This window comes from Salvia miltiorrhiza, chromosome 8 (assembly GCF_028751815.1).
Source record: "Salvia miltiorrhiza cultivar Shanhuang (shh) chromosome 8, IMPLAD_Smil_shh, whole genome shotgun sequence".
NCBI classification, from domain to species: domain Eukaryota; kingdom Viridiplantae; phylum Streptophyta; class Magnoliopsida; order Lamiales; family Lamiaceae; genus Salvia; species Salvia miltiorrhiza.
Window position 1 is genome coordinate 1,935,758 of NC_080394.1, and position 24,957 is coordinate 1,960,714.

At 34.8% G+C, this 24,957-nt stretch overlaps 4 protein-coding genes across 10 annotated transcripts; 2 read left to right on the plus strand and 2 right to left on the minus strand.

The window, feature by feature from the left end:
- The first annotated feature begins 380 nt into the window (after positions 1 to 380).
- On the plus strand, positions 381 to 2,732 carry LOC130999874 (transcription termination factor MTERF6, chloroplastic/mitochondrial-like). Of its 4 annotated transcripts, none has more exons than XM_057925556.1 (2): positions 381 to 542; positions 1,506 to 2,732. In XM_057925556.1, the coding sequence occupies exon 2, from the start codon at positions 1,528 to 1,530 to the stop codon at positions 2,503 to 2,505; it is 978 nt and encodes a 325-aa protein (XP_057781539.1). In that variant the 5' UTR covers positions 381 to 542; positions 1,506 to 1,527; the 3' UTR covers positions 2,506 to 2,732. The 4 variants fall into 4 exon arrangements, with proteins under 4 accessions (XP_057781539.1, XP_057781542.1, XP_057781540.1 ...); XM_057925559.1 differs by having other exon boundaries at positions 393 to 542; positions 1,524 to 2,732; XM_057925557.1 differs by having other exon boundaries at positions 412 to 542; positions 1,469 to 2,732.
- Positions 2,733 to 7,243: 4,511 nt separating this feature from the next.
- LOC130999876 (probable transcription factor PosF21) lies at positions 7,244 to 10,883 on the plus strand. Of its 4 annotated transcripts, none has more exons than XM_057925563.1 (5): positions 7,244 to 7,533; positions 7,853 to 8,690; positions 9,268 to 9,400; positions 9,711 to 9,795; positions 10,264 to 10,883. In XM_057925563.1, the coding sequence occupies exons 2-5, from the start codon at positions 8,011 to 8,013 to the stop codon at positions 10,632 to 10,634; spliced, it is 1,269 nt and encodes a 422-aa protein (XP_057781546.1). In that variant the 5' UTR covers positions 7,244 to 7,533; positions 7,853 to 8,010; the 3' UTR covers positions 10,635 to 10,883. The 4 variants fall into 4 exon arrangements, with proteins under 4 accessions (XP_057781546.1, XP_057781547.1, XP_057781544.1 ...); XM_057925564.1 differs by having other exon boundaries at positions 7,986 to 8,690; XM_057925561.1 differs by having other exon boundaries at positions 7,289 to 7,533; positions 9,708 to 9,795.
- Positions 10,884 to 11,634: 751 nt separating this feature from the next.
- LOC130999875 (electron transfer flavoprotein-ubiquinone oxidoreductase, mitochondrial) lies at positions 11,635 to 17,422 on the minus strand. Its single transcript, XM_057925560.1, has 18 exons — positions 16,953 to 17,422; positions 16,549 to 16,625; positions 16,289 to 16,395; positions 15,964 to 16,045; positions 15,782 to 15,890; positions 15,577 to 15,623; positions 15,399 to 15,473; positions 14,926 to 15,042; positions 14,514 to 14,582; positions 14,267 to 14,359; positions 13,938 to 14,040; positions 13,669 to 13,793; positions 13,221 to 13,270; positions 13,040 to 13,106; positions 12,543 to 12,622; positions 12,307 to 12,435; positions 12,158 to 12,224; positions 11,635 to 11,935 (listed from the first exon to the last, which is right to left on the minus strand). The coding sequence occupies exons 1-18, from the start codon at positions 17,356 to 17,358 to the stop codon at positions 11,852 to 11,854; spliced, it is 1,887 nt and encodes a 628-aa protein (XP_057781543.1). The 5' UTR covers positions 17,359 to 17,422; the 3' UTR covers positions 11,635 to 11,851.
- Positions 17,423 to 18,384: 962 nt separating this feature from the next.
- On the minus strand, positions 18,385 to 20,675 carry LOC130999878 (protein STRICTOSIDINE SYNTHASE-LIKE 13). Its single transcript, XM_057925565.1, has 4 exons — positions 20,117 to 20,675; positions 19,555 to 19,839; positions 19,279 to 19,446; positions 18,385 to 18,943 (listed from the first exon to the last, which is right to left on the minus strand). Exons 1-4 carry the CDS (start codon positions 20,488 to 20,490, stop codon positions 18,541 to 18,543), a joined length of 1,230 nt encoding a protein of 409 aa, XP_057781548.1. The 5' UTR covers positions 20,491 to 20,675; the 3' UTR covers positions 18,385 to 18,540.
- Positions 20,676 to 24,957: the final 4,282 nt, after the last annotated feature.

Below are 24,957 nucleotides of genomic sequence, written 5' to 3' on the forward strand. Positions count from 1 at the left end.
AAACCTAAAATAAAAACAGATGAATATTTTGATGAACATTTTAACTAGCTAATAATGATAGTTGATAAAAATATATTGTTAATTGATTTAACTTACATACAACTATCAAAAGTCACCTTTATTTAAACGATTATAGTATTAGTGAGATCTCTCTTATATATAAGTTAAAAAAAATTATTAATATTATCTTTTAAGTTACAAAAATATAAGTATAATATAAAAAGACATTCAACATTAAAAAAGTATAGATTACTTATAGAGTATGTGCTAATTTCCAATCCAATAATTTACATTTAATGAAGTAGTATTTGATATTTATATTGTTTTCTTTTTCTTTATATTGGCAACATTTGATAAAAATACTGTTTTTAAAATGTATATATTGTTGGTGGTGGATAAAGGGAAAGGATAAAATAAGGTAATCGTCCAGAATAGGGATAATCGTCGAGACTAGGGAAAGGAGGAGAACCTTACTCTCACTCCCACCGCGCACATCCACAACCATTACTTTCGGCTTGGCGTCGCCGCTTCCGCCACCTCCGGTAATGTTTCTCTCGGTCTTCTCTCTTTTCTTTCCTATCTCTTATCTCCTTATGCTTTCCAGTTTCGTTCCCTATTTGTTCAATTTTTCTCTTGGGAATTCAACTCGTTTTTTGTTTTTCTGAAAACTACTGGAGTTTCTCGATGCTTTCGTGAAATGAGATTGATTCTGAATTCAATTTTATTTATTTTATAAGTATATGAGATTAAGTGCTCGAGATTCGTTGGTATTACAACCTGCTGTATTCGGAAACTTTTGCTTAATCTATTTCAAAATGTATAAAAAATATACTGGAAATTATTGATGTGCTTGCTGAAAATCGCTGGAATTTGATTTCGTATTGCTCCAAACTTAGTAAAGTGTAATTGCTGATGTCTGTTTTATGATGAACCGGAGTTTGCTCCATGTATATAGCATACACGGTGTTTATTGGTGTGTTTATAATTATGAGGAACCAAACTGTGCTGCAAATGCCTACAGCTTTTAGAATTTGCGGTGTTGATTGAATTTATTGCACGAACTACATTTTGTGCTTTGCTTCCTTCTTTCTCCTCTTTCTTTTAATATCATTAATGTAGGATTCTGCAGTTCTTGCTTCTTAAAATTTGGTAGAATGCATACTGAAATCATGAAAAACCTATAGTAACTCGGAATTGGATAAGCCGTGAGTAAGTAGTAACCAAGCCTAAATTGACCTGTTCGCAGGAGCAGTCTACATATCATTGACCTGGTATATTGTTTTTATTATGTGTATGGTATAACGGAGAGCACGAGTGTTGACATTGTTCTGTTTTTGTCTTCAAGAGGCCACATAAATGTTATATAGTCAAAGCATTTTACTATGGTGTGAGCAAGATCATATATGAAGAAGAACATGCTTGCCGTGGTTTAATGCTTTTGTGTTCTATCTGCATTTTTGCTGTTAAGTTGTTTTGCAGCTGATTTTAGAGTGTTTTCTCTGAAGCTTTAGAAAATCCGATAGGAATATGGACACAGGGTTCCAGGCTAGTGGCATTATGTGGTTCTTCAAAGACAGAGGTTTTGATGATAAAAGTATTCATGATATGACCAAGAAGTGCAAGCGACTTGATGATGTTGATAGGGAAAGGGCCTCAGAAACTTGGGAGTACTTGAAAAGCATAGGCATACCAGAGAGGAAACTTCCCGTGGTTATTGGAAAGTGTCCGAAGATTCTTACTCTTGACTTGCACGACAAACTTGTACCGATGATCCAGTGCCTTGCAACATTGCAGACAAAACCAAAGGAGGTAGCTTCTGCCATAACAAAATTTCCACATATACTCGTGCACAGTTTGGAAGAGAAGCTCTGCCCCCTTCTTGCATTTTTCGAAGGTCTTGGTGCTCCTGAAAAACAACTTGGTAAAATGATCCTGTTGAACCCTAGGATCATAAGTTACAGCATTGAATCCAAACTTTCTCAGATGGTGGATTTCCTTGCTGGCCTTGGTCTGTCCAAAGATGGGATGATCGGTAAGGTTCTGGTCAAACATCCATTTATCATGGGTTATAGTGTCGAGAAACGGCTAGGACCAACTTGTGAGTTTATGAGATCACTAGGTCTAACAGAGTCTCAGCTCCAAAGAACAGCAATAAATTTCCCAGAAATTCTATGCCGGGATGTGAACAAAACCCTGAGACCTAATGTTATGTACCTTGAATCGCGTGGGTTCAGTCCAAGCCAGATAGCGGCAGTGGTAGGCGGCTATCCTCCCGTCCTGATCAAGAGCGCAAGTAACTCCTTGGGACCAAGAATCAAGTTCTTGGAACAGGTAATGGGAAGACAAATTGACGAGGTTGCTGAGTACCCAGAGTTCTTTAGGCATGGTTTGAAGGAAAAATTAGAGTCGAGGCAAAAGCTACTAACACGAAAGGGCGTGGAATGTAGCTTGAGTGAGATGTTGGAATGCAACCACAAGAAATTTCTATTGAAATTTGGCGTGTAAATTCTGAGTGATTTGTTTCCTTTCTTCTTAGTTCTTAGGCGGCGTTTATTTTGTTCTCTTAGATCCCAAGGAGAGATGAATTGGTGGGGATAGGCGCGTTAAGTTTTGAGTTGAGGGTTTAGGAAATGATTCATGTTTTACAGCACTGTAAACTCAATCAGCATGTGTTATAACTAATACTTTAAATTCTCATTTCATGTATATGATAATTCGCCGTTGTTCTGTAATTTATGATTATGTGTATACTTTTGCTCTTCTTAATCGTGTTAAGGAAAATTGTCCTGTTACAGCCGTTGATTTAAATTTCAATCGAGCCGCTGAAATTCAGTCGGTTCAATTTGGTTTTCAGGATTTTTGGTTTTGAATTTAGGGGGTTTTGCAAAATTACACAAGTTTGAAAAGTTATCTACCAAATATACTTATTCTCTAAATCCTCTACATTTTGCATCCATATACTTTATTTATTAGTATTCTCTAAATCCTCTACATTTTGCATCCATATACTAACCAAATGAAAGTCCTTACTCCGCCCAATTTCTTACCCCCTCCAAATGAGGGCCTTTTGACATATAGTGGTCTGGGCTATGATGCTAAATCTGGAGACTTAAAGGTGATAAGACAATATGTTCAACATTATATACGTAAAATTGATGAAACAGATGGAGGAAATGGTTATCATGGTTGCAAGTCTCACACTGAGTTGTATTCGTCGAAAGATGATCAGTGGAAGAAGATTAAGCATGCTGTTGGTTGTGTCACCGCTGGTGTTGGTGTTTTTGTTGAGGAGACTGGGAGTTGTTATTGGGTAGTAATCGTCGACCCCTCGAAACAAAAGATAAAAGAGTACCTTGAAAGGCACTCGATTACTGACGAGTTGGCTCCTCATGTTCTGTCATTTGATTTTGCTACTGATAGCTTTACCAGCCACAACCATCAGAGCTTACTTTTTACTTTGTAAGGTTCGTGGAAGTCTTCTTCTTCTGAGTTGTGTATTAAGGCTTTTGTACTGGAAGGAACATCGTGGGTTTAAAAGATGATCGCTGGTTGTTTGTTGAAGCAAAAGCGAGTGATAGTGGGCAGCTTATGGTTTATGATTTGTCTGAAAAAGAGTCCAAGAAACTGAATATCTACGACTATCCCGGACGCATGCACGGTATTTCTTATGACGCCGAGAGCACAGATCCACCAATAAGTGACTATTATCTGTCCAAGGTGAGGAGCGGTAAGGGGAAGGTGAAGAAGATGATGAAAGGGAAGGAGAAGAAGATGAGCCGCGGGATGAAAGTAGTTAATATTTAAGTAGTTTGTGCTAGCTTGTTGTTGGATTTCCAATATGGAAAGTAGTAGATGCATGTTTATGCTTGCACAATGGAAATGATACATTGCAAGAAATTCCGTTCCAGGTTGATTTGTGTTTGTTAGACTGAATATATTCTGCTTTTTTTTTTTTTTGATCGGGCAAAGTAGTTAGTTCCCCCCATCCACTCCAAGAACCACCTTATCTCTCCATTCACCAAACTCCACCTTATATCTCCAATATCCAATTCGCTCCCAAGAGGGATCGAACCCGGGTCACTTCACTTAAGTGAGGACCCGGTGGCCAGTGGGCTAAGCCCCCTGGTTATGTTTTTACTATAATTCGTTAATGCTAGTCATATGTACCACAACAATGGCTGTTGAAATGGACTAGGCTAGCTGTTCTTAGAGGCGCAATTCTCTCTTTATTTGGATCGAAATAATGTTTTATTATTTCATTCTTGTATGATTTTGTTTCTTATCCTGCACCTCAATGTTTCTGGTCGACTCCCGTCCAATAGCACATTTATATTTAAGGAAAGGTTGTAACCTAAATCCTTTTCCCATTCTTTTAATCCATGTATCTGCATGATTTTAAAAAGTATTATTATTATTATTATGAGGTTTTTGCAAATAAAATCACGAACAATTTTAACGTGACTTTTGAAGTGTGGCAAATTAAATCATAACCTTTTCAATTTTTGCAATTTCGTCCCCTCAATTTTTTCCGGCCACCGGAGTGATGAGTTGGAGCTTATGTGGATTATTTTTTTTCTACGTAATTAATTTCTAACTAAGATTAAATTGCTGGCTAAGATTAAAACAAAATCAAAACCTAATTCTTTTATTTTACTTCTTTTTCGTCTTTTATAAAAATATATTTGATGTGTATCTTAAGTTAAAGATCATGACAAGATCTTCAATTTGATTTAAAATTCATTAAATATGAATTTGAAATAAATAATTTATTATAATTTAAAATTTTAAAGTGATTATTTTTCTCTCTCCTATCTCTTTTGCAATATTCTTTATTTTTTTCTCTTTCTCCTTATTTTGTTAATATATTATTTCTATTTGTATCTCTTTCTCCTACAAAATTTATATATCGTATCTTCTCTTTTGATTAAAAAAACATCATATTTATTTGTTGAATTATTTTATCAAAGCATACATAAAAATATTAAATAAAAAATATAATGCACAATTATCAATAAATATCGAGACAATATTATAAAAGTATTTTTTAATTTTAATTTTAATAGAAAATAATAATCAATAACAAAAAACTTTCAGTAAATTTAATTATTATTATACAGTACTCATTGAACTTAATATTATACTCCTACTCATTAAGTTGATAAACTTATTACTATACACTATTTTAAATCAAATACTAATATTTAAATTAATATATTTTTTGTTATTAATTAATTTGATTCATAAATAATAATATTTTTACATAATTTCAAATTTTAAAAATAAATAAATATATCATGGCCGTGCATCGCACGGGAGGGCGTACTAGTTATAATAAATATACCGGATGTTAATATACTATACGATTTCGTGCAATGGGCCTTCTCTAGAGATACGCAAGATTTTAATTCATCCAAACTTTAGCCCACAAATTAAAGATGGGATCCTCCAACTGGATTTAAAAATTGTCACTCACCATTGTCATCAATATATCTCAAATTTGTCTTTTTCCTAAACTATTTTGATACTATAAGGGCTCGTTTTAAATAATAAAAATGGAAAATGAAATTTAGATAAATTATGATAGGAGGATAGAATTATGATAATTGAATCTATTAATAATTAATATTTATAATTATTTTTATATTTTATTCTTCAAACTATTAATTAATAATCTATTATTATTATAAGCAATTAATACAAAGTTACGATATATACTTTTTGAAGTTTCACTTTTTAATGATAGATATCAATTGGAGTTTTTTATATAATCAATATTTTTTTATTTTAATAATATATTATAAAGTAGTAAAATTAACCGTGAGACACAATGAAATGATACACCAAAAACTATGGAACATAAGTCAATGTATAGTCGCTTCTATAGCGATATTAATTGAAATGTTATAAATACTAGTTTGCTTACCTTTAATGTTATAAATACAATAATTGATACTGATCTGTCGTCAATTAATTATATATAGAATCAAAGTAAAACGTTTTCCCAAATTGGTCATCGAATAAAATATTATTTATCAAATACGTGCTACATTTTTTACATGAATAAATGTGCTAATTATTCAAAACTTTTGTAAGCAATATACGTATGTTCGAATCACCTAAAAGGGTTCATGTAATTATATATTCCTCCACTATAAAAATGTATTTATAGTGTTGAAATTACAATTGTGAGTGTGAGACTTCATGAACATTATTACTACAATTTTCTTATTCTTTATGAGAAATATAAAATAAATAATCTAAATGTTTATCTTACCTATTAGTCTCATTTCAGACAGCTACTTATGCAAAATTTTCCATCTATAAAATTTATAAACATATTTATTGGGACAGTCTACTCGATAAAGTTACTAAATTTGTAAACAAAATAATATGAATTTGATTTTTTATTTAGAAAAACAGATTGACATTCTTTTCCAACAAGTTACTAATCTAACTTTTAAATACTCAAAATTAGATAAATAGGAAACGAGTATGTCTTAAAACACTAATGACTAACCTACTTAAAATAGATAATTTATTTTCAAAAAAATAATGCTGTAAAATAGTTATTATGCATTAATATTCCTTCCTGTTCTCATTGGATTCACCCCCTTGAAATTATTTAAGCACAATCCTATTTTACAACTCATATTAATAAACATACCTTCTCACTCTATTCAACAATTAAAAAAAATGGAAACTCACTATTTATTAACTAGTTTTAAAATGAACGTTGCTTTGACCTTATCTTGATTTTCAACAAACTTTATAAATAATTGCAATAACAACACCATTTTTTTTTATTAAAAAAAAACACCATTTTGTTAATTTATAACAAAATAGACATGCATAATTAATTTCGACAAAGCAATCTCGTTCTCAATATCTACATAACATAATTTAACGAGTGATATGTATTTAACACACATCAAATCGTTATGCGAGAGTTGAAAAAATCACGTCGCGTCAATTTTTTGATTGTCGTAAAAGTTTCATGTTGATATTTTGCTATAGTTTGAAAGTAATTTAATATTGCAATAATCTATAAAATATAGTATCAAAAATCAAACTCAAGTCAATTTTTTTCCATCTAACCCTAATTATTATTATTGTCTTTTTCGAGGGACTAACTATTAAGTCTATTATTGACTTAAAAAACACATTCTTTGAAAAATTTTACTAAGTTTTTTAATATATATAATTATTTTTATTTATATATTGGGCCCATAGTCCATACCCCAGTGGTTGAATCCTGCCCATATCAGCACGTCACTTCTATTAAATAATCGACCCCTTTTTATTATACACACACTGATAGACACATCTTTGTGTGTCTGTCTGTGTGTGTATATATGTGTATGTATATATTCATCGTCTCTTTGAAGCTTCCTAATCTTCTGACCATGTGAGATGTGATTTGTCTTCTCTATCTCTCATGTGAGAAAGCTGTTTTGGATTCCCCTCTTTTAGAGATCTAATCTCGACGGAGAAAAAACACGGAGCGAGAAAAAAGAATTAGATAATTATTCTGTTGTAAGCACTTTCCTGTGTTTTGTTCCTTTTTGGGGTTTTTTTAATTTCCGGATTTCTTGCTGTTCACGAACTTTTTTAAATATTTGTATCAGCTTTCTGTGATTTATGTACACATTCCATGTATTAATGCTGTGTGTGTGTGTTTCTATTTAATTGTTGAAGTGTAAAAGTTTGTTCCTCAATTTGAAGCTCATTTTAGTAAGCAGATCTTTGTTGAGCTCTTGTGATTGCTGTATTTGTGCTTAGGGTTTGGGCCTCAGCTGCTTTTGATGGTTTTCTGCAAGTGTTTATTGTTAACATAGAAATCTTACTTGTTTAGGGTTTTAATTAGCTACTGCCAGTTTAGGAGATGTACGAGAATTGGGGGGGTTTTTTCCGAGAAATTTGAAGAGTTGTAGTTGACTAGTTGCTAGTTGTTTGGCATTTTCTGAGTAAAGTTCATTTGGGTTTAGAGATTATACATATTGGAGGGTGTGGATGATGGATAAGGATAAGTCTCACCATGGGAACATACTTCCGCCGTCGGGGAGGTACGCTGCTTTCTCGCCTCCGGGGAGTAGTTACAATGCGAAGTCGGAGCAAGCTGGTTTGTCGAGCTTGCCTCCGTTGGGGCCGGGCAGTTCATCGGAACAGGGTCATTTTGGTCATGGCTTGCCGTCGGATTCTAGACAGTTTAGTCATGATATAAGCCGCATGCCCGACAATCCACCGAAGAATATGGGTCACCGACGTGCTCACTCTGAGATTCTCACCCTTCCGGATGATATTAGCTTTGATAGTGATTTGGGTGTTGTTGGCGGTTTGGATGGGCCATCTTTTTCGGATGATACGGAGGATGACTTGCTCTCGATGTATCTTGACATGGATAAGTTCAATTCGACGTCTGCAACTTCATCATTCCAAGTTGGTGAGTCGTCCAATGCAATGGCAGCAGAGCAAGGTCTTTCGTCTGGTCCTTTGGGAGCAGCTAATCAATCTTTAAGTGATAAACCAAGGATTAGGCATCAGCATAGCCAGTCCATGGATGGGTCGACCACTATCAAACCAGAGATGCTCATGTCTGGGCCAGAAGATCCAGCTTCTGCTGATGCTAAGAAGGCCATGTCTGCTGCTAAGCTCGCTGAGCTTGCTCTTATCGATCCAAAGCGTGCTAAGAGGTACCATTTTCATTCTGGCCGAATAGTATGTACTATGTTTCCATAACTTTGTTCCATGGTAGATTTGCTAGTTCATAACATCTCAGGTTTAGTCAATTTATTGCAGTAATGTGCATTTAATACTATTTAATCAAGATTAGGATCTTCACTTTTTCTGCATCTAGCTTGATTGTTTTCTACCCTTTCATAATCATTTCTTAGTCCACCATTATAGAGTTTCTATTTCGATAAATTTGTATCACATTCTGAATGCTGATATAAGTTTTGCCTATTTTGTAAGTACAATAACCGGAATGAAGAGTTTTCAGCCTTCACTTGATTGTTATCATTGTTTGGATTTAGTTGAAGATAACATCAACATTAAGCATGTGAAGAAGTGTTCCAATTCATATACATAGTTTATCTGAATTCCCAGTAGCCTTTTATAATTTTTTTACTATTCTGTAATACAATTAGTTTATCAGTTATATATGCATGTTAGTTTTGTAAGAATGTCAATATGAGGAGATTTTCTTAATGCATTTTGTTCCTTGTGCTATTTTAACTCACTGGCTTGTCTCATACTTTCTTGTAACAGGATTTGGGCAAATAGGCAGTCAGCAGCAAGATCAAAGGAGCGTAAGATGAGGTATATAGCTGAACTTGAAAGGAAAGTACAGACTCTGCAAACAGAAGCAACTTCGTTGTCTGCACAGTTAACTCTACTGCAGGTGATTTTACTCCTCTTTCCTATATCGACTACTATTTTATATGCTGGCTGCTGGCTCCAATAAAAAATTGGTTATGTTTTTATGTGTGGGTGTATTGCATGTAATCTGGAAATGAATGTGATTTGGCTTGGCTGATATGGCAGAATTGCGCTGTTTTCACTTTGTTTATTATTTTTATTGTCCGTGTAGTCATGCCTGTTTCTCTGTTTGTTTTTTCTTTCTTACATTTTTGATCTAATTCCTTCTGTAGCTAGCTTTAACCCATGAGTATCTCTATAGAATGTTAATTGTTTCTTGCATTCTTAAGCAGAGAGATACAAATGGTCTTACAGCTGAAAATAGTGAACTCAAACTACGCTTGCAGACGATGGAACAACAAGTGCACTTACAAGATGGTAAAATATCTATACTTAACTGTATCTACTAGAAGATTTCTATCTTTAGTTTCGTGGACACACTGTGCTATCTATGTTGAATTATGATAACATCTAGAGACCAAATCATTGCTGAATTCAATCTTTTTAAGGATTTTTTTTCCCTGATTGCTTGCTCTAGAGAAATATGAGACCGTCCAAAGAATAAAATGTCTATTCGGGTTTCTGTTTCGTTGATACCACTGATGCTATAGAAATAAAGAGGAATATTAATAAAAATAAAATGAAAACTGAATGTGGATTAGATTGATATAAAGTAGGATTCTGTGATGTGAACTGCCATAGGATTGATGAGGAAAAAAGAGAATTTTGGGTTCAGTTTTTCACCTTAATGATAAAAAAAGGGATCGGTGGGCGACTCTTAAAGATTATTGAATAAACAATGATTACACTCATGCTAACAAATATTCTCCTCTGCTCGAACTGCAGCTTTGAATGACGCATTGAAAGAAGAGATTCAGCATCTCAAGGTTCTGACTGGTCAACCAATGGCCAACGGTGGAGCTATGATGAACTTTCCTGCATCCTACGGAGCCAATCAGCAATATTTCTCCAACAACCACACGATGAACACGTTGTTAACGGCTCAACAACTGCAGCAGCTCCAGCTGCATTCTCAGAAGCAGCAGCAGCAACAGCAGCACCAGTTTCAGCAGCATCAACTCCACCAGTTTCAGCAGCAACAGATGCAGCACCAGCAGGAACAGCAGCTATCGCAGACTGCCGATATGAAGCTTAGGAATTCTATGCAATCTTCTATGGAAAAGGAACGTGCCCCCGACTCATCATCGAAGGATTAGACATGGAAACAGGCACACTTTTTGGGCGTTGAAGGCCGTGTATGTCGCCAATCTTGGTTGTGATCTCTTAGCTCAGTTACTTTTGGCTAGTCTGGTTTAGGTAAAAAAAAATACACAGTATTGTTGGTTTCAGTAGGCAGTCTATTCAATTTGAGTCACTCGATATTTGTTTCATTATTCTCACCTAGAGTATTCAGGTTATTTTTCTGACTGTTGTGTTTAGTAGTAAAACTTATTTACTTCACTCAACTCTCTCTCTCTCTCTGTCTCTCTGTGTAGTTTTGAGGTTATGGAATTTTATGGGAAATTTAATTTAATTACAAGAATCTTGAAACACCTTTGGTGATTAGTCTTTTGAAATATTTACTATGTTTCAAAACTGTGTTTTATCGTATGATTTTCTGTCTGAATTCGTTTTGAGATGCATGGAGTAAATTATTTGTAACACTTAATCAAAATATGTCATGTTATCTTCGTAAAATAATTAATTTATGAGGGACATTTCTTAAATAGTACTAGTACATAAAATACTTATTAAATTATTGATTATATATAATGTGTAAATAAAACTAAAATTTTAGATAACTCATATATTAATAATTAAGTGATATAACATAATTCTAGTAATTTACTGAAAGGATCATATTGAGTCAACACACCTCAAAAAATTCTCTGATGTGTCTATATATATGTAATAAATATATATAAAATTATCTTTGTTTTTCTTTTAAAGTTAGTAGTTTAATGTAGGGTGGTGGAACAGTAATTAAATGATTGTATTATATACTCTATATATGATGATGATGATAATAGCAATAAAATATAGCAACCTTTTATTTTATTTTTTATAGCAAGTAAAAAAGAATGTGTTGCTTGACCCACAATATGCCTAACTATATTCTTGCATCAATGCGCTGCACATGTATCATTCTTGTGTTTTGAAAAAGAGATGCACAGTTTACACATGATAATAACTCATGTGCATATGTTGTCACGTAAATATTAATTCAGATATTTCACATTCCATACTTTATATTACCAAAATGCATAGCAAATTATGCAACACATGTGTAACATAAAATTCAAAAATTGGAACAAAAATCTCACATGGGAAACCAGATGATGTTAATTTCACTTCACTGATCAACTCAAAAGAAACAGTTTATTACAGCATGTTTTAAGGATTGATTGTACCATAAAATACAGCAGCAAACTGCCTACATGATTGTATATCCCGGTCCACCACCGCCTTCTGGTACTGTCCACTCGATATTCTGTTTCGGGTCCTTAATATCACAGGCCTGCAGAAAGTAGAGAAAAAACGAATTCATCAACTAGAACGACGTTCTCAAAGAACCAACAACACTATGTTAGCATCAATGATTCATCATATGTAGGAGATCATGCAAAACGCCATCTTTTTGGTGGTGGCAGCTTCGTGTTTTGTTGTTTCTGTAAGATTCTTGATACATGCATTTTGTGTCAATTGGTGCATGAAACATACGAAGTAGCAACGGCTGTACCTTGCAATGCAGGCAGTTTTGAGCATTGATCTGTAGCTTTTGGTGACCATTTTCATCTGCGTTGTACCTATAATTCGTGCAAGGATCATAAAAGAGAACTGGCGATGAATGAATTGGATTTGGATGTTTTTGTTATGAAGTGTACTCACTCATAAACACGAGCTGGGCAATATCTTGATTCGGGTGCAGCATACACGGGTAAGTTTACAAGTTCAGGAATTTTCGGGTCCCTCAGGCGAAGGTGAGCTGGTTGGTCGTGGTCGTGATTTGTACTGCTCCTGAAAGAAAATGAAAATTGAAATTGAAAAGCATGTCATAGTCAGATTAACAGAGTTCAACTACGGGTTTACTCCATTAATATCAGAGAGAGAGAGAGAGAGAGTACCGGTACAAAGATGTTGGTACGTCAAAAGATATAACGCCATCAGGCTTTGGGTATTCAATCGGGCTCCACTTTTGTGCTTCCTGCAGATTTCACACATCAAGAAAGAAGTTGAGTACGTATATTCGCCTCTTTTAATAAGGAATGGTATTCTGATTCATGCTTATTAGAAGAGAGATCATTATAAAACAATTCAAACTAAATCAAGAATTATTATTAGCAAAGAGCTATGGACAAGCCACAGACAGCGTGATACATTTTTAGGTGCATCTAGTCCAATTATGATTCACATAGACCAACTCCCCTTTTCCCAATCAATTTCACCATATTATCTTGGACTTCTCCAAGTTATATTGAACAGTCTCGGGTTGCGTGTTTGATTCTCATAGTTCTCAAGTCTTCCTAGTCCATAACAACTATAACACCTTTGCATTAGAGATAGAGCATCTAAAATTAGATATTGCAATCTATAGTTTTTTAATTCGTCACAAAAATCTTACATCGGTTGCCTCATGATCAGGTTTTCCATGCTTCAGCGTCCACGGAGATCTTCCCTTCATTAAATAACTGGAAAAGGCAGCACCAGACAGATGGTAATGTACAAGCTAAAATACGAAGATAAGCCTAGAACAAAGTTATATGGAGATGCTTTTACTGTAATCAAGGATTAATTGATCTTACTGTTCTAAAGCACTTAGTGCCAAACCGGGATACAGACCATAATCAAATGCCTGCAATATAGTAAGAGATATATTAGTAGGGGAATGTCACAGTGTTGAATTTCACGAAGATAATAATGATAACTGTTAAAGAGAATCGTAGAATTTTAGTCCCTCAAATAAAATAAAAAAGAGTTGGTCTTGCATACACCCGGTCGCATAGTATGCGACCGGATTTTAAAGCTTACATTTCTTCACGATCGATAATGTTTACTTTTATTTATGAGAACTTTCACTTTTAGCATAAGTATACAATTGTGCGAACAAATGTATAACTTATGCTAAAAGTAAAAGTTCTCATGAATAAAAGTAAACACTATCGTGAATAAATGTAAACTTTGAAACCGGTCGCATAGTATGCGACCGGGTGTATGCAATAATGTGCGAATAAAAAATTAACAAACACTCACCGGACGATAATTTCTCGCACTGTGAAGCTCTTTCCATATCCAAGAACTTCTTAAACTGTCCCAGAAGGCTTCTAGTGATGAGCCTTCACGAAGTGCTCGGAATGCAGATTCCGCAGCTAGCATTCCTGAGAAAGAAGAGAGAGATTTAGATTGACGAATATGGTTGTGCTTTAAGAATTTAACTAATGATATGACGAATTTTTTGTTATGATTTCTTTTCCAGCAATGCCCATCAGATGAATCGTTCATATAAATTTATAGACTAATACCTGATTTCATGGCAGTGTGGGATCCTTTTATTTTGGGTACATTTAGGAACCCGGCCGAACATCCAATGATTGCTCCACCAGGGAAAACTGGATATGGTATGGACTGCAATATAACTAACATCATATTTTAATTGAATTAGATTTAAACACATAATGATTTTTGAAAGATTGTTATAATTAGAACAACTTTTCTTGTAATGGCCATATAAAGCTACATTTAATTGTTTTCATCTGTTGCTCTATATATTATTCAGTTATTTGTTATTTCTTTCGTTTTCCATGTCCAATTACATTGAAAAGAGTATGATAAAATGAACGGCTTGATTCACCTGGTAGCCACCTTCATTCAACGTTCGAGCACCGTACTCAAGGACAGTACCTCCTTCAAGCAGAGGCTGGATTGCAGGGTGATGCTTAAATTTCTGGAGAGAGAGAGAGTAAAAAAAACAATAGATTGATATCATATTCAGAACTCTCATGAAAAATCAGTGAACATGCTTTAAGCAAATTCGTCAGTTTGAAGATGAATGCAGTGAAGCATTATAAAGAAAAATGAACGAGTGGATCAAGATTTACCTGAAACTCTTCATAGGGATTCAAGTAAGGATTGCTATAGTTCAAGGCAACCACAAATCCAAGAGCAACCTATGGAGAGGAAAGATAATAGAGAAACACCCAAAGTTAAATTAATTGTTCTAAACCATCATAACATCAGTTATCTGCCACAGAGACAGAACATAAATCAGCAAAAAGTTTAAGAGACGTCATATGAAAGTAATCTCTATGAACCAAGATAACAGCCTTCTATCTCCAAACAATACAATTGAAAGAAAAATGTTATTAGATACATTTTGAAATTCTTAGTTGACCTCAACAGCCAGATTGCTAGGATTGAATGAAACTAAATGAAACACTAGTAAATGAAAGTTGTTGATATATGGGAGATAACAGAATTTTTGTCTCGGAAACACAGATGCTTAACACATACCTGTTTATCTTTCATATGATACAAGAAAGATCCCCCATAGGTCTTGGGATCCAAGGGCCAACCAATGGTGTGAAGCACAGAACCAGGATGATGCTTGTCTTCACTAATCTCCCAAACCTGACAAATAAATCATCTGAGGAACAAGGTTCATTTCATGGATGCGATAGCAGAAAAATTCTTGGTTCACAGCTCTTAAATTAGAATATGTTTTAGTCTCATATTAGAGGATTACTAGTAAGAAACTTCAAAAGCCAATGGTTGGACCATCCATGGACTTTTGGTACTTGGTAAAAATATATAAAAGATCATGATGAAAGAACACTTGCAATAGTACACGTTATTGGGACAAACATAGAAAAATGAAGTGTGTGTAAGAAGATAATAAGAAGCTTGCAACAAGAAAACAATAGACCTTCTAATGTGCAAAATTCAGCAGGAAAATGGAGCTCTCGAGTAGAATGCTGCATATATACCTCTTTAATTCCTAATGCATAAGTCTGATGCTGCCCGTTCCCTTTTTCTCGCAAGTTGTATTTTCTTATCACTTTCTGCATAATTTATAGAATCTCAAATCAATTCACAGTCCCAGAACCAAGTGGCCAGCCAAGATGTTCTTGGTAAAGTTATGGACAACAGCTCATTTAGAATTACCTCAGATAGAGATCCTCGACAGCCTTCTGCAAATAGAGTCACATGTCCTGCATCAAGCACAACATAACGAGTTACTTAGTCCCAGAGAGACAACCGTTTACTAGTTCATTTTGAAACGCAGCAAATAGTGATATGATTTGTCTGTTTATTTTTCTATAAGAACCAGGCTTATGTCTAATGCTATATCTTATGCGAAAAAACTTGCCTTTTAATTCCACACCAGGCTGAAAAATGTCTTTTTTAGAGCCATCTTTAGCCACTCCCATATCATTGGTAGCAATGCCAACTACCTTATCAGTTGAGTCATAAAGGATCTGAAAAGTAAATTGATACAGTGAGAACATAAACTCACGAACACACATTGATGAGCCCCAAACCAATAAGTACCTCGCTAGCTGCAAAGCCTGGGTATATCTCAACTCCTAACTCTTCAGCCTTCACACCCAACCAACGTACCAACTGACTCAAACTGCAGAACTAGCTTCACATTAATATAATGTGTCACAAGCAACAGTTCCTAAATTAGCTTACACATATTGCAAAATAAATTCAGCTTGATCACCATCTCCCTGATTGAAGAGCTGATGATCATTAATTTTTACTTGCTCAATGGAGGGTCATGTTTATATGGAATCATATTACCATAAACAAGATCATGAGAAGAGACAGTAAAAAAGACACTGTTTAAGGGAGGCTTAAAAGGTAATATTACCTTATGACATAATTCCCTTTGTTATTGAATGGAGACGGTAAGGAAAAAGCCCGAGTCTTGGAAAGCAACCAAAATTTATCAGACGAGACGGGGACGTAGATGGGTGCCTGGAAGTTTGTGTTTATAATTAGAATTAAAACATTGCAATGAAGAATGAAATGGAATCATTAGATTGGAGAGCATTAACATGTAGCAATAGCATCCACAAAACCAAAAGTTTCTCTATTCTAAAATGGAAAAAGAAAACTGGAGACACAAACCTCTTCTTGTTTCCATTTTGGCAGAAGCTCATCCAGTGCTCGAGGCTCGAAAACATTCCCTGATAATATATGAGCACCTAGCGTGCAAAATAGGGAGGGGGAAAAAAAACAGAAAAAACAGAAGCTGCTTGTGCTTAGAATTCTATAAGAAGAAGCACTAAACATATCCATAACAAATCATTAGTTAAAAGCAGCTAAATAGGTGGTGGTTTTTCTAAAACACATAGCTTCATCTTTATAGCCTCCATTTAATCAGATTGCTTATTTTTACAAATCTCCATTTTGAATTTGTTATATGTCTCTACCTTTTTCAAATTACAACGAATATTTATAGCTGAAAAAGAAGATAACTGCAATGATCAGATGACTAATTCCACATACAATCGAAAACATTTTCTTCATACCTACTTCAGCTCCCTTCTCCACAACACACACTGACAAATCAACATCATTTTCCTTGCACAATTGCTTCAATCTTATTGCAGCGGACAACCCAGCAGGCCCCGCCCCAACAATCACCACATCATAATTCAAACACTCTCTCCTCACCGATTCACTGCTGCAAAAATTCCTCACTCTACCAACCGAATTCGGACTAAAATACGCAAAATTTGACGAAAAGCCAATATAATTTCGACTAAAAGGTGCAGCCTTTGGTGAATTTGTGGAGTGCAGCAATGAGCTGTGGCTCTTCGCGCTCAACTGCGAGCGAGCGGAGGTGTCGGAGAGATGGTGAAACAGAGAGATTTGAATTCCAATTAGGGATTTTGATGGCTTAGATTTGGCAGAAGAGGAAATGAGCCTGAGCATGATTCAGGTAGCTGTTGTTTTAGCTCTGCTTCGAACGTCAGTTTTAAAGCTATTTATATGGATTTTTCGAAGAGGGAAATAAAATTTTCCATTGCTTTGTGATACCATCAAAATTGAGAATGTCAATTAAATATTTATTTATATATTAATTTAATAAGTATACATTATATTTATAGGATGTACTATAATCTATTGGTTATGCATTAAAGTTTTATAATTTTCTAAATTATATTTTCGAGTATATGTTCTAAGATATTTATATTCTTATAAAATTTTATTAACATCGAATTAAGTTGGATAAATGGAATGGGACGTGGAGACACGTGGAGTTCGAAGCTTTTGATAAGATTGTTTTATTTAATTTTTTTTGGATAAATTTTGGGGGAACGTATCGATTTCATTTTGTGAACGACACTTAGCTTTAAGAAAGTAATGAATAATAATTGATAATAGTGATATTATTATTAGTGGAGTTTGGATCTCACTATGGTTGTAAGTGAAAATTTGTGGACTCTACTGCTATATAAATGAAAATGGAAACAATATTGTGAATGGATCAAAATAATAAAAATGAAAACGATATTGTAGATATCGTGGACGGAGTAAGTTTTTGGGTTCGAATAATTTGTCACTCTTTATATTTTTTTAGTCTCAGTTTTTAACTTCTTTAATTTCTTATTTTTTTTCCATCATTAATTTACTAATTCATCTTAGTTGATGTCTTCCATTTTCAATTCTTTCATACATTAGAGTTTATTATTCCATAATTATCCATTACTATTATTTCTTAATTTGTCCTAGCTATTTAAAATAATCAATCCAAATAATTATTTTTTAAAACATACAAATTAAATATAAAAATAACTATAAAACCTCATTGATTAGTGAACTACAAGTCAATAATTATAAAATCAAATTAAATAAAATCACAACATATTAAAATTTAAAAATAACAAATTAATTTAAAAATTAATAATGAGATACGAAGTGAAACAAAAATTGGTATAGAAGATCCAGCTGAGAAGAAAGATGCAAGGCCCATGACTATTATAATATGAATATATGATACATGCTTTAAAATCATGCAGCCATTTAGCTATATAACTAGGCAAAAAATCTAGTATTAATATATGAAACAACACAAAATGATCAAACATTTGTCTCCAAACAAAAGCATTAATTCTACAAAGGGTAAGGTATAGTAGCAATGTGGTTATGAGCCACAGTCCCAATCCACAATTTCCCCTCTCTCTCCCTCACCTCACTCACTAGCTTCATCACTTCCCCTTTCCTATCATCAAGAACGTCCAAGATCTCTCCCTCACCATTCAATCTTGCAACCATCGTGTACATCTTCGTTCCGGCCGATTCCGCTAGGTATTTCATTGGAATCGGCAGCCGGAAATAGAGGGTCCGCATCCACGGATTGTGGATCAGAATCTCCTGCACCGCCGTCCTACAACAGTCAATCGCCACCCAAAAATCGCCTCTCTCGTTCATCCGCACGTTGTCCGGGAATCCGGGAAGGTCCGCCAACACCTCCACCGTGCCGGATTTTGAACCCTCCAAGAAGTATTTCATGATCCTATAGTAAAAGTTGCCATCATGATCAATATATTAGTGATCAACTATTAACTAAAATCCGGCTTGGCTTCTTGATATTGTTCACACATATTTAATAGAATGAGTTACCTTTCATCTAAAAAAATTATCAACTAAAAATGAAAAACAAACAACTAAGAAAAATCCTTTATAAAATGAAACTATTAAATGTAACCAAAAATAATAATAAACTAGAATTAAAGAGAAACTTAAGTAATCAATTAAAAAATGAACAATTATTAAGATATGGCGCTTTCCCTCCAATCATTAGATAGAGATTTCATTAGATAGAGATTTCGAATTAGCACGAAGCATTACCTGCAATTCGTAGTTTCTGTGTAGAGAAGGAAAGATTGGTCCTTCGACAACTGCACTCCATTTGGAAACGCCATTCCTTTATAAACTACGTGTGTGGTTTTCGTATGAGGATCGTATCTCAAGAGCCGCCCTGTCGATTCCCCTTCCAAAAGTATGAAAAAATGATTCCTACATTATTGATCCATAAATTAATTAAACTTCTTCAAAATCACAAAAAAAAAAAAAAACTTTTGTGTATGCATGAGTGTGGGATGATATATATTTTCAAGAACTCACACTCTATTATATCTTGTGCTCGAATCCGTGAAGAAAATGGATCCATTTTCATGAATATCAAGATCATTTGCAAATAGAATGGGTTGCCCATCAACATGTGTAGCTAGTGGAGTTGCTAGCCCACCTTCGGCTCCCACCACCATTAGCCCAAAATAAGCATCGGCAATATACAAGTTTCCGCTTTTCACGTCGAATCGCAGCCCGAGAGGCCGGCCGCACTCGGCCTCCACCTTCCACTGCTTCTTCGTCGTCGAGTTCACTCCTTTCGCGCATACATTCTCCGACCTAAAAAAAAAAGCATGTGCAACGTTAGAGGTGTCGAACATGGCCCGACGAACCCGGTTAGGTTTCACCATCTTTTAAGATTTGAAGAAACCGGGCCGGGCCGGGTTAGGCCGACACGTCTATGATGTTGCATGTCGGCCTAACTGGCGAACTTAATAAGAGCTGAAGGGGGCTTAAGCCCCCGCCACTTTTTTTTTTTTTTTTTTTTTTTTTAATATTATTATCTTTTCAAAATCTCAAACTCAAAATATAGAAAATATAAACTATATGGCCTTACCACTTAGGTGACACGAGGGCGAACGTCTCCCATCCCACGTCCTCGCCCATCCACCGCACGACGCGCCCGTCGGCCAGGCCCGCATACGGGCCCCGGCCCGAGGCATCGAACTCGAGGGACTCGGGCCCGAACGTCTCGTTCTTGAAGAGCAGAGTGCCCTGCCCCAAGCGGCTCCGGTCGTCCCAAGGCCAGCTCTCCATCACTCTCCTATAAGGAGCGATGTCGTTTCTCACGGGCCGGAAGTCCCGGCCTGCGACCGGGCTCAGCCCGAAAGGGTCCATCGCGATGAAACTCAATGCCAAGATGAAGAGAAGAATGAAGGGATGCTGCAAGAGAAGCCCATTTCGAAGGTGACGAAGTATTCTCTTCTCCATGAATTGATGATGATGATCAAGAAAAGTTTTTCGTTAATGTGGGATTAATTGGAGCGTTATTATAAGAGAGAGATGATGAAATTGCTCATGATATTTTTGTGATGGGCTTTGTGTGGTTTGGGAGTAGCTAGGTTTTATACTAAAATCACTACATGTAATATATATGTCATACTTATTGTGTTTGTGTCATTTAGTTGAGAAATGGATAGATGAAATCTTCTTGCAATTGGGGTTGTTTTTGATCTTAGTAGCAATGTATGTAAGATTTGTTGGTGGCTGATGATGACTGATAACAAATTGTATAATTGATGTGTATACCTCCAAACAAGAACAACAGATAGTGAAGTCATGATATGAGATATACCTTTCAATATCAAAAAATCACGTGTTAGGTTTCATCTGGGATAGGCCCTTATGGTTATTATTTTGTTGCTTCGAATTATTTTTGCAGTATCAGTTGTATCCTGAATTATCGAACTATTAATCTTGTATCAATTGTATTCGCCTGACTGTCACATAGTATTTACAAAAACGACACCGTTTGTGCCTTACAAATTAGGTCTGACGTAGCAGATGAACATATCATCTCAGGCGAATAGATCGATTTTGGAAATGATGTCATATGTGCGATGCAAGTTCTTTTAAGAAAAATGTTACGTACCTGTGGCAATCCGGCTAGGGACATAACTGATACAAAATTGATAGTTTATACTTAAAAAATATTTTCGATCGTTTAAAATATGATTGATAGTGCGAAACAAGTTTGGGGTTTAACCCGTTATTTACCCTTATTTATAAAATACTAAATTAATTGTTGAATAAACTAACTTGGCTAGTCTAATGGATCTTAATTTGTTTTATTCAAATGCTTGTATCCTCCTAGTCAATGAGTCAGATCCTTATTTTGTGTTGTTAGCCGTTGATTAGAGACTTTGCTAAGCAAACACAAAATTAGGAACTAATTGAAATTTGTTGCATGTAAATAGGTTATTAATTAATAATAAAAAAATCCTCAAAAAACAAAAAATTAATAAAAAAAAATAATCAACATCTCGGCCCGTTTTGGGTCGGGTTTGGGTCAACAAATATTTCTAGTGGGCCGGGCTTAGAGTTGCTAACGCCTGGGCCTCTGTGAAAATTGACACCCTTTATATTATGCATCAATATCTATATACAAGTAATTTGTAAAATTATCCTATGAATATTTTAAAGTTTAATGGTAAATGATACCCATCTATATTATATATAAAGCAGCAGTTTCAACGGTAATATTTTCCCACTAATTTTTTTACAGTTTTTTCTTCCAATATTTTAGGTGATATTTAAATAAACGTGTGTTTCCCTATGATGAAGGAACAATTTCATCTTTCTTCCAAATCTTCTTGGCCAAGAGACATAATTTCTCCAGAAATCAACCAACAAAATTTTTTGAACTGAAAGAGGAAGAATGATAATTTATCCAGGAGTCAATCAACAAAAAAATCTGAAAAAAAAAATCTTAACTGAAATAGGAAGAGATATAATTTCTGCAGAAATCAATCCACAAAGAATCTGAAATCAGCAAAATTTAGAAGGGAAGGATCAGAGATGAACTGCGAGGCTAGGTTTGGGAGCAACGCATTTGGTGTAGGGTAGTAATCTGAATTTTTCGAAAGGGATTTTGGTGAATCGAGTAGAGAGAGAACAAGAATTAGAAAGATGGATAAATAAGGAGGTGGGGGCTGGACGGCTTTGCTGTTCGGCCAAGAAATGGAAGCACGGCGAAGGCAGCGATCCAATTGGCTGTCATTGGCGGATAGAGATCTTGGCGGCGTTGGTACAGCGGCGCCACGTATTATGTGCAGTCAGCCGGATTTTCGAGAAAAGGTGTAGAGATTTTGAGAGAGAAGATGGAGAGCAACAATGGCAGCTGAGTCGCGGCGGCGAGTGGTCGCCGGATTTGAAGGGGGAGGAAATAGATGGAGCAGGGTTTAGGGATCTAGCGTGACTTGGGAGAGACGACTGAATTGTTTAAGCATTAAGCATTAATAAATGGAGTTTTGCATATGGGCTGAAAGTGAAATTGTTGGGCTCATTTTAGGCCTTAATTTAAATATGAAAATGAATATTTTTATAGTTGTGAATATAGATTTTGATCATTTCATTATTTTTTAATGCAACTAAAGTGGGGATGAGATTTATTTTAGAATATTTTAATTTTAGTAATATAATTTGTAAAAGTTGAATTTTTATTACTTTTAATATAAATTTGGAGACAAATTGTTATTAATATATCTAGAAAATAGAATTTGTTATATAATTTAATTTGTAGTTATGTTTGCTTACAAATTTTTTTTTTAATTATTTAAACATATTTGCTATTATATTATCTCAATTAAATTTAATATTAGATTGATATATATACGTGTATATATATATGAGATAATAGGGTCAAATGGCCCTATTCAACATACAACATCAAATTTTGTCCACCATTCGAAAAAACATAAATTTTGGTCATTTTTTGTATGTCATGACTATTCTACCCTTCTCTCTCTTTCTCCTCTCGGCTGCCGCTCTCTCCTCTCTCTTTCTCTCTCCAGCGGCGCTGATCTTGAAGAATTCGTCGGAGCTCTCGCGGCTTGGGCAGACTTCGTCGGAATAGAGGATGAAGCGGCGGCGGTGGAGGAGATCCGGTCCTCTGAAATCGGCGGCGTGGAGGAGGTCGGTCAGGTGGCGGAGGATGAGGCGGCGGCGAAGGCAGATCTGAACTGATAAGGCGGCGGTGGATCTGATGAGGCGGCGACGGTGGATCTGATCTGATCGTTGCGCCGCCTCCTCCATCGACAGATCTGATCTTCGCCTCCTTCGATTTCAGCCATCGACAGATCTGATCTGATCTGATCTGTGCTGCACGTATGACACTTATGGCACTATTAGTGCCATAAGTGTCATAAGTGCCATAAGTACTGCACACTTCCCCCTAGGGTTTAGATATTCCATTTAGGGTTTAGATTATCCATTTGGGGTTTAGATGTTCCATTTAGGGTTTAGATTATCCATTTAGGGTTTAGATGTTCCATTTAGGACCTGTTTGATATGGGTTTATAGGTAGGATAAATTAAATTAATACAGATTAGTGTGATGTTTGATATCATGTGCAGTTAATATATATGGTCAACTCCTACTTAATCCTACTTCTCCATGCTATTTTGTGGGATTAACCCATACTAATAATCCGCCCACCCCCCTCGGATAAATTTAATACTGAGAAGTTGGATTAAAATTCTGCTACCCTTCTTCACGCATATCGATGCAAATGCCCAAGTAATGGTGGACACACATGATATTTTTAAAATTATGTGATGATAGTTTTGGTATTAAATAATATAATCCAACATAATCCTATGGATATCAAACATAATATAGGATTAAGTAGCCATGATATCAAACACCCATGAAATAATATAAATCCACACTAATTTCTCAAGATAATTTTAATCCTAATCAATCCTAAACTGCAAATCAAACAGCCCCTTAGGGTTTAAATGATGTTGTTTCTGTATTTGTGCTGCACGTATGGCACTTATGGCACTATTAGTGCCATAAGTGCCCAAATGATAATTTTACTTGGTTTTATTTTGAATTTCCGTTGGCACTTATGGAACTATTAGTGCCATAAGTGCCAAGATGACTATTTTACTTGGTTTTATTTTGGATTTTCGATGGCACTTATGGCACTATTAGTGCCATAAGTACCATCGGAAATCCAAAATAAAATCAAAGTAAAATCTTGGCACTTATGACACTAATAGTGCCATAAGTGCCTAACCTGACCCGGCACGCGACCCACGTGCCTGATCCTACCCGGTCCGCCTCATTAAGGGTAAAAACGTCCAAATCAATAAAAATGACCAAAATTTGTGTTTTTTCAATGTGTGGCCATAAATTGTGTTTTATGTTTCATTTTGGCTACTTCAAAATTTTACTCTATATATATATAAAGTTAAATATGTATATACATATATATTAAAAATGAAACTTTAAATATGCTTTACATTTATAATTTTTGTTCAAAAATTTCACTGGAATAATAAATTTTGATATAAAGTTGGAGAACATATATAATATAATAGCTATTTTATGATTAGTTACGTACATATGAAATAAAATAGATAACTATTGTAGAATGTCATATTGAAATTAAATAGATTACTATTATATGGCAATAATTGATTTATACATATAAAAAATCTCATCGTCATCGTTATTTTATTTTTTCTTTATAACTTAATTGTTACCACATGACACTCATTGAGTTCATAACATTGTTACTATACACTACTTTAAATAAAATAATATTTAAATTAGCATAAATAATTTTTTATTATCAATCAATTTAACGGATAAATGATATTCCCTTTGTTCCACTATTTAGTATTTATATTTCCATTTTAAAAGTTCCTCAATTAGTATCCCTTTCTATAT